The 9524-nt window shown below is 38.8% G+C and overlaps 1 protein-coding gene across 1 annotated transcript in view; it reads left to right on the forward strand.

Moving 5' to 3' along the window:
- Positions 1-9524, forward strand: part of LOC122813538 (vitamin D3 hydroxylase-associated protein-like) — a gene marked incomplete in the record, with an annotated part of 1040187 nt that overhangs the window by 428576 nt on the left and 602087 nt on the right. Inside the window, 1 exon segment of the mRNA XM_044085913.1 lies at positions 5123-5163. Within this exon segment, the coding sequence (XP_043941848.1) occupies positions 5123-5163 (41 nt within the window).

Consider the following 9524-nt stretch of genomic DNA (forward strand, 5'->3'; position numbering starts at 1 on the left):
CCTCCCACATCCCCTGCTACTTAAATATTGTAACTCTGATATCGCACAATACTCAAGAAAGGACACATACCCCAACCATGGCACTGTAGCAGTCTCACCCAGCTGTTGACCATCTGCTTTCTTCATCAAAGTGTATCACCAAAATGGATGTCAACCTTAACCACAAGGTAGTGAAACAAGTGCACCAAAAAAAAAAATATATATATATATATATATATATATATATATATATATATATATATATGTATAAACACTCCTTTTAATCAAGCATTCATAATATTGAACATTTTTTTCCACTGGCAGAAATGGTTAAAAATTAATTTGAATATTTCAAGCGTAGCACTTAAGTTTAGTATTGAGGATCACAAACGAGGTAAGTGGCAATCAAGGGAGTTGTCCTTTCTTCACTGTAGATTGATCTTGGAGTTAGTATATATAATTAGCAGGGCATAGTCCCCCATGTTGGGGGTGCAGGGGTGATTGTTACCTGAAAAAAAAAACATCATTTTTTTTTCATTGTTTTATGGCTGAATCCATTTGGATCTATCTTTCTTCATTCAATGTATTGTATTTATATCAATATTTTTAAGTACATCCACATATTTGTGAGTGTGTGAGTGTGTGTGTGTGTGTGTGTGTGTGTGTGTGTGTGTGTGTGTGTGTTTCTGTGTGCGTGTCTGTGTGTCTGTGTGTGTGTGCGTGCGCACGCACATCAATACTTCATCCTTCCCATGGAACAGATTTGTCTCCCAGAGCTTACCACACCTTTGGGACAGACTCCCACTTCATGTGAAACAGAGCACCTCATTGGCCCTCTTCAAACACAATCTGAGTGATTGGATGGGTAACTATAAATTCACCCCAGAGATTTCACCTGTGTCCCTCTTGGACAGGGGCAATAGGTGCTGATTTCGGAAGTAAGGGTAGAACATGGCTTGACTTGTAAGGCCCCTAGGGCCATTAGCCTTGTAACTTCCTATGATCCATATATTTTTATTTTATGAAATTATGCCATATTCGTGGCATTTTGTTGTGCAGTTCCATGCATGATTGTTGGTCTATTTATATTTATTTATTGAATTTGTTTACTGGGTTCAACTAAGTAAAGTTCTTTGGATTGTAAAATTCTGTTTGGAGTGTAGCTAAGGAGGGGGTTTTGGATGTTTGATGCAACACTGTTTCTGCCATGATTAATTGAGAGTAAGTAAGTTGGTGGGGTAACTCAAGCCTAGTTAGTATAACTAGATGTAGTGTTGGAGGTGTAGTGATTGGATTTATTTGGCTGGTTACATGTAGATTTGCTAGCCATGTTGTAACACTGTTCATGCTTGAGTTTTTGGGAGTAGGGTAGACTGCTGAATATACTGGAGGTATACAGGAGTGTTGGAAGAAATGAGGATGATATATTAATTTTTTTGCTCTGAACACAGCAGAATAGTTTGGCCATGTACAAGAAGCCAAGCCTGGAGTGAATTGTTAACTATGGAGTCTGTGTGTAGGTCATAATTTAGTGTCTTGTTTATAACAATGACTGTACGTTTTGCATGAGTAACTTGCTCTGTTTTAATGGCATTTGAAGAGGCAATGTCAGGGTTTACATTTGTAGGTTTAGTAGTTTAGGAATGAAAAATAAACAGTTTACTGTGTCTATATCTATATATGTCTATGTATATATACACACACACACACACACACACACACACACACACACACACACACACACACACACACACACACACACACACACACACACACACACACACACACACACACACACACACACACAAATAGCCTAAATTAGCAATGCAAATTTATTTATTTATTTTACTTTACATTTGTTAACCAGGAAAGTCCGTCTTGATACAAGTCCTTTTTCAATGAAGACCCGGGGATAAAAGCTCCACAATACATAAAATAGCTAATACAACAAAGGTACAGTTAAAATATAATAGAACAGAGAAGAACAGAGTTAAATATACAGTTTGAGACATATGGTTGATTACACATAATACAACGTAACCTTTTTGTTTATATGTACATGATTAAATTTGCGTCCAGTATAGTATCAACACTGGCAGCAGGTAAGTTAATCAGGAGCCATGCATGGACATATCCAGTTTTTGAGTAGGTAATTTTTTAGTAAAGGTTTAAACTGAGCTGAGGTTGTGGTAGATATTACACTGGGAGGTAAAGTATTCCAGATTTTAGCTATGCAGTTGGAGAAGAGGGATTCCCCAGCTTGATTATTGGCAGTAGAGACCTTTATCAGAGGTTTATTATTGGATTGTAAAGTTCTGGTACTGGAGTATGGTTGTAATAGATTTTTTTAGGGCAGGTGTCTTTTCTTACTGATGGAGTAATTTGTGGGCCATGGTTAGTTGGGTGTAAAGCAGAAGTTAAGGAAACTCAAGTCAGTTGAGTTGCCTGAGTGCTGTACAGTGATGAGATCTGGAGTTTGAGTTGGTTGTAAGCTTAGTGATTTTATTGTAATATGTTTCAAGTTTTGCAAGGTCTGATTTCCTAAGGTTGGTGAGAATTGGTGATGCATACATTAGGGTTGAGATCAAGTATGTTTGAGCTAATGTGGCTTTTGTGCTGTCTGTGAGATCTTGTTTATTCCTGTACAGAGTGCCTAGTTTTTTGTATAATTTGTTTGGGATATATGAAATCAAATCTCAAATTATTGTCTATTTCAGTGCCTAACAGCTTAGTATGAGCAGTGGGTGTGATTCTGTTTTTTTTTACATATTCGATAGTGAATGAGGAAGGGAACTATTTTAGTTTTGGTTGAATGAAATAGCATAATTTTTGTTTTGTTGGGGTTCAGGATAAGGTGGGAGTTTGTCAGATTTAGATTGTAAGAAATGAATGTTGGGTGAGTACTTCTAATTCTGGAAAAGTAGGGCAGCACAAATTACAGTAGAGTCATCGGCGTACTGAATTAGGGATGCATGTGGGACTGAGGTGTGGAGGTTATTTGTGAAAAGTGAGAAAAGGAGGGGACCTAGTATGGAGCTCTGGGGGACACCTATGGTGGTGGGTAGAAAGGTGATAGATCACCTTGCCATTGTACTGCTTGCTGACGTCCAATCAAAGAATATTGGAACCAGTGAAGTGCAGACTGAGAAAAGTTTAGTGAAGAAAGCGTGGCTAGACGTTTGCTGTGGGAGATCATGTCAAAGGTTTTCGATAGGTCTAAGAAAATAGGGGATACATACTTTTGGTTATTTCTGTGTTGGTTTATTGCGTTGGTAAAAGATAACAGGGCAATGGTTGTACTGTGATGTGCATGGAAACCATGTTGTGACTGAGTTAATAGGTTATTTGTTTGCAGGTAGTGCATGAGCTGTGTATGAACAGTTTATTTTGGACAGTGGGGGTAGGATAGCAATAAGACGGTAGTTGGTTTGTCAGTACAGTTTCTGCCTTTGTGAAGTGGAGTTATATGGGAAGTCTTCCATAAGGTTGGGATCTGGTGTTCAACTGTGGACCTGTTTATTAGCATTGAAACTGGGTATGCTACTGCTTCGGCTGCTATTTTTAGATATTGGGGTGGTAAATTGTCTGTGGCTAGAGTAGTGGGCTTCAGTTTACTAAGCATGTTTAATATAGCTTTAGTTGAGACTGGCTGGATGGAAAAGGGGATTTCAGTTTTATCGGGATTTGAACTGTCTAGGATTGAGGAGGGTAGCTGCTTACTATTTAGTGGTACTATAGATTCAGTAAAGTATTTATTGAATTGGGTTGCTATGTCATCTATATCGTTTGAGGTAGTGAGTTGTGGAGTAGATGCTTTACCTGGTTGGAGTATGTTTTTATTGCTGACCAGAACTTTTGAGTGTTCTTTTGGTGTTTAATTTGGACATCGGTATAGTACTTTATTTTATCTTGCCTGATTTGTTTCTTAGCTTTGTTTCTGAGCTCTTGGTATGTTTGTTTCGTGGTATTGGATTTAGTTTTGTACCATTGATTCCATGCTTTATCCCCTGCAACTAATAGTGACCTTGTTTCTTTTTTTAGCCATGGGGCATAGTTAGATTTTACACGTATGGTTCTGGTAGGGGTGTGAGTATTTAGAACAGAGAGGAAAGTATTATTGAAATGGTGGATAGCATCTTCCAGGGGAAGATGTTTCAATGCGAGACAATTAAGAGTGGACTAGGGAGCTGATGAAGTGTTTGGGGTTAAATTGTGTTGTGCTTCTTATTTGTTTGTAAATTGCTTGTTTCTTTGGGTTGGTTCATTATCTTATTGTGAAGGTTGGGAGGTGATCACTTAGGCAGTCTGGGAGGCAGGCACAGTGGACAATGTGAAGTGGTTTGTCAGTTATTATCCAGTCTAGTACTGATTGTTTACTGGATGTTTTACTAATCCTGGTAGGAGTTTGTATGAGTTGGGTAAAGCTTTACAGATTTATGTGATTAGTGGGATTTTGAGAACTACAAGTTGACCAGTCTAAATTAAAGTCCCCTTTGATAATTGTTTCTTGGGGTAGGGATTTGTCAGACCAGCTTAGTATGTTCTCTAATGTAAGGGTGTTGTTGCCGGGAGGGATGTAGGTACCGATTAGGTTAATATGTTTGAGTTCAGGATAAGTTTGGCTAGTAGTACTTCTGCTTTATCAAAAGATGGGATGTTTTGTTTGGAGGCTTCTAGTGTTAGATAATTTTTATATAGAAAGGCAACACCGCCACCCTTTTTCCTTGATCTGTCAAGCCATAGGATATTGTACCCTGAAGGGACAATCTTCATTATTGGTAGTGGCAGGTTTAAGCCATGTTTCGGTGAGTAGGACTAAGGCTGGGGAGTACAGTGTTAGAGTTGCATGTAGGTCCCAAATTCTGTTAGTGATACTTCTAGTATTAAGGTTTAGAATTAGAAGGTCAGATTTGCCTCTAGTGGGGATTGTTGAGCATTGTGTTTGTTTGGAATTTCTTGTAGTAAAACAGTGAGGATTTGTATGTGGGCCAGAGATGGGATGAATGTCACCACTGAGAGCTAAATATCACAGTTCACCCTTCAGTTGGCATTTCTTCTAACAATCACTGACATCACCTTAATGTGGCAAATAATTATTGACTTTATGAATATTTACAGTAATTTCTATATTTCTTTCTTACAGTACCCACGGATTCAGTGAATGCCTGGAAGGAATGAAATCATGTAAGCTTTCCTTAACTGCTACATTGTTTCTAATGATGACTAAAGCCAAGTATTTCTATTAGTTCACTAATTAATCATCTTCTTGCTCTAATGATACTTTGCTAAGTGGTGAAGAAAATCTATGAGTTAGAGATTCACACACACACACACACACACACACACACACACACACACACACACACACACACACACACACACACACACACACACACTTTACAGTCTCATTGTGGGACCTAAAACTGTGATGTGCTATAAAAGTGGAAAAAGATAAAGAAGTTACAGAGAAAAATCTCATGTCTTTAGGTCTCTGGATCAAGCCAGGTGTTTCAAGTCAGAATGGACTTTATTCTTAAAAAAAGATGATTTTACAACTATTGTGACATTTGAACTACATTAAAATGAAATGAATGCTTTTCATCTTTATTCTCCAGACTTCATCTGATCTCAGTACATCCAGACCATTTAATTATTTCAACAGAAGCATTCAAAATGAGTAATAATCAATTTGTGGGCATAACTTGTTGAGTGTTATTGCTGAAGTTGTGTCTCGGGTAGGAGCTCTTATTGGTACAGACCCACCTGTATATTTGCGTATCCACTGTGGTCTGCAGATTTTTTGTATATATTAATTGAGCATGAGGATCCTCTGCTATTTCCCTGGAGTTGCAACTTTTCGGCTTTAAATGTTGGTTTTGTACATTTATCATGACCAAATGACATTCCTATATCATCTGAAAAAGTTTTGACAACTTGCAGTTGTGCTTTCAGCTCCACATCTGATGAACTCAACAGTTATAAATCATCCACAAAGCGAAGATGATTGTTTTCTGGGAGCCAAATTATAACCAAATGACCTAATCTGTTAAGTAGACAGTTTAAATGATTAAGGGCAAGACTAAAGAGCAGCAGTGACAAACAGCCACACTGGAACATCTCCCTTTGAATTTTTATCCCTGGGATAGTAATGTGCCCTTTATAATAAGCCATTTAGCTGCAGTGTGATTTGTCAATGTTTAATGGCCACTATAATGTAATTGATCAATGTAGGGTGTATCCTATACACCTGCAAGCACTCCTTTATCCATGAATCTTGTCAGATGATTTTTAATTTTATAATCTATCCATGCCATTTTTAAATATCTATAAATCATCCCCTTTTTACAATTCTCCATTATGACTTTATTTAACAACAGATGATCCTTTGTTCTATATGACTTTCTTTTGTTATCATTTTGTTCTGTTGCCTTGAATGAGTTTTCTTCTGAATGACTGTAAACTCTATTGGCATCAACAAATCATCGGAAGGCAAGTTATTGGTCTATAGTTTTTATGATAGGTTGGAGGGTCACTCTTAAGGACGTGTATTATTATCCTGTTGTTAACCAGCTCGATGCCTGGTCAGGATGCGCATATCAGTAGTTCTTACACAGGGCTAAATATTCCTGTAAAGATGCAAATACTTTTAGCCAGAAGTTACATGCTGCATCTGGACTTGGGATTTTCCATTTAGGTGCATTTCTTAATTTTGTTTCAATTTTTCTGGCTGTTACTTCATCCCATTTCACATCCTGTACATTTGAACTTCTTACTGTTTCTTTACCTTCTAATAAATGTATTGCACAGACACATACAGGTAAACCTTGATCATAAATTTGGTTTTCAGGTTCTAGAGAGGGTGGAAGTAAATCCCCGGTGGGGGATCATGGAAATGTGAATTGAAGTAGGAGCTGAAAACCAATGCTGAACAACCCCCTGAAATTAATGACTACTCAGTAATGAGTGTTCTTAATCTTAGGGCAATGGTTGTTTAAACATTCTTATTTAGATTTTATTAAGTATGTGCCGATATGTCAAGATATGGGTTTATCATGTGTTTGGGCTGTTTATTATGTTTAGTAATGAGTAAGTTAATACATACATTTTTTTATATTTTTGCAAGTGAACATTCTGTCTTTAATTTTTTTGTTTTTTATGCTGCCCAATGTGATTTTAATTAGTCATTTAAAATGGGCTGTTTGTTAAGGTACAATTTAGATTCTGAAGAAGTATGGTTACTATAAAGATGAAAGCCTTAAATGTCAGTGGTAATAAAATATATTTCTTAATTTGCAGTGTTCACATTCAAACAAGTGTCATTCTAGCTTAACTTCTCTCCATTGAACATCTTTGTTATTTTCCACAGAGTCTTCAAAGATATTTCTCCAAAATGTATCTGTTTCTTTTCCTCTGATATATTCTCATTAGCTGCATCTTGCAACATCTCTAGCTCTTTCATAAGGGAACTCACTGGCTTATCACTCCACAACATTGGCTGTGCCAGAGTTGACACTGTTTCCTGCTCCTCCCCTTGCTATGCAACTCCAACTGAAGTTTTGTACTGGTTTCCTACGGAAGGTTCCAGAATATCTTCATATGGCAAATAATAAGATGCTTCCTGTTGCACCTGCTTCTGCTTAATTTGGGGATTTGTTGTTCCATCATGCTGATGACATAACCCACGTTAGACTTTCTCCACTAAATCCTTCACTTTGCAGGTGGTATTTTTCTTTCCTCTAATTAATATATTAATCCTTTTGAATATCTTCTATTTGGAAATTCCAGGATTCTTGCAAAATAGTAACAGTACATACTTTCTTTTCTTTATCCTTAGTAGTCCACTCTATCATCTTTATGACTCCTTTTTGGCCTGTCAATGTTTGTGTTTTTGTGGACTAGTACTTCCTTCTGTGGCACCATCCTCCCCCCAAACCTGGCCTATCTCCATTATAGGAATGTTTCTGCATCTTGAGGAGTCTGTACTGTCATTTTTCCATTCCTGGCACCATTCCTCATACCATAGCTTCATAGGTGCATAGGTAGGTACTAGGCTATCGGCCCAAGGGTCTAAGTAAGCCTAGCCAACAAGGTTCCCTGGCTTACACCACCCAAGAAAGTTATTTTCCTGTGCCCCTGTCAAGCAGAGCCACAGAAGTGATCCCCAGGGTGTATTTCCTATTTCCCATCCACTCATCAAGGATTTTCAGCGAAGAGTGCTAATGAGGAACTTTGCTTGACATAGATGGGTAGCTTGTTCCAGAGTATGGGAAGTCTCTGGGACAGGAATCTATCCCTCCAGCATGTCCTGTTTATTGTGCTGGACAAGGTTTAGGTCCCTAGAGCATGTAGCATGGAGGGATTGGGATTTCTTTAGGTGTAGCATGTCCAACAGCTCTGGGTTTGACATAGCTTTATATGTTAGGTAGAGATCACCTCAGAGTAGGCGATATGCTACTGAGTAAAGCTGGAGTTTTTTGAGATGGACAGTGTAGGGCATCTGTTTTAGGCCAGTAATCCTCTTTGTGAGGTACTTCTGTGGTCTTTCCAGCTGCTGCAGATGTCTTGTGAGGTACATTCCAAAAGGGGCGTTGTACTCTATAATGGGTCTAATGAGTGTCGAGTAGAGGGGAACAATGACCTCTTTTTTGGATGAGAACCCTTTTGTGATGAGATGTGCCATGTAGAAGGATTTCCTGACTACTGTGGTGATGTGATTATCAAAGGAGAGACTACTGTCCACCTGGGTCCCAAGGTCTGTTATCACACATTCAGCGTTAAGTAGACTGCCGCCTATGTGGAAGTTCATGGGCACAGAGTTTCTACCAAAGGGGATGACAATGCACTTTTTGGCATTGAGCTTGAGGCCATGACTCAAACACCAGGCATCTGTCCCAGTGAGGCCCTTCTGTAGGATGTGCACATCATTTGGGGACTCGACTATGGCTCCTAGTTTGCAGTTATCTGTGAACATCATTAGCCAAAGACATTCTGTGTTAGCTTATACTTCAGAGAAGTAGATACCAAACAGGAGAGGTCCCAGGACTGAACCCTGTGGTACTCCACTTGTCACTGGTTTGAAGTCAGATTTGGAGTCTGCACCTTTTACAGTGTGGGTTCTGTCAGTGAGCCACTTGGCAACCCATCTTGTGACGTAGGGATTTATACCTAGTTTAGTGAGTTTAGCTATAATTCCAGAATGGGGGATGGTGTCAAAAGCCTTGGCGAGGTAAAAATAGGCTGTGTGAACCACCTTACCTTTGTCTACGGCTTTAAAGTGACTCGAATCAAAGTTAGTTGATCAGGTTCAGGAGGCATGATCTGCCGCTTTCACAAACCCAAAACTGGGTGGAGTCCAGAGTTTGTAGGTTACCAATGTCTTTGTTTTGTCGCTTGATGGGTAGTTCCATGACCAGGTTCATCAGGCTAATAGGGCTTATAGTTCCCGGATCAGTGGTGGCTCCCTCTTTGTGGAGTGGGATAACTGTTGCTGTGTGCCATTCATTGGGCACAAAGCCAGATGTGAGGCTGTGATTGATCATGGTGCT

Source organism: Protopterus annectens, chromosome 10.part0 (genome assembly GCF_019279795.1).
Source record: "Protopterus annectens isolate FY-2018-M chromosome 10.part0, PAN1.0, whole genome shotgun sequence".
NCBI classification, from domain to species: domain Eukaryota; kingdom Metazoa; phylum Chordata; order Ceratodontiformes; family Protopteridae; genus Protopterus; species Protopterus annectens.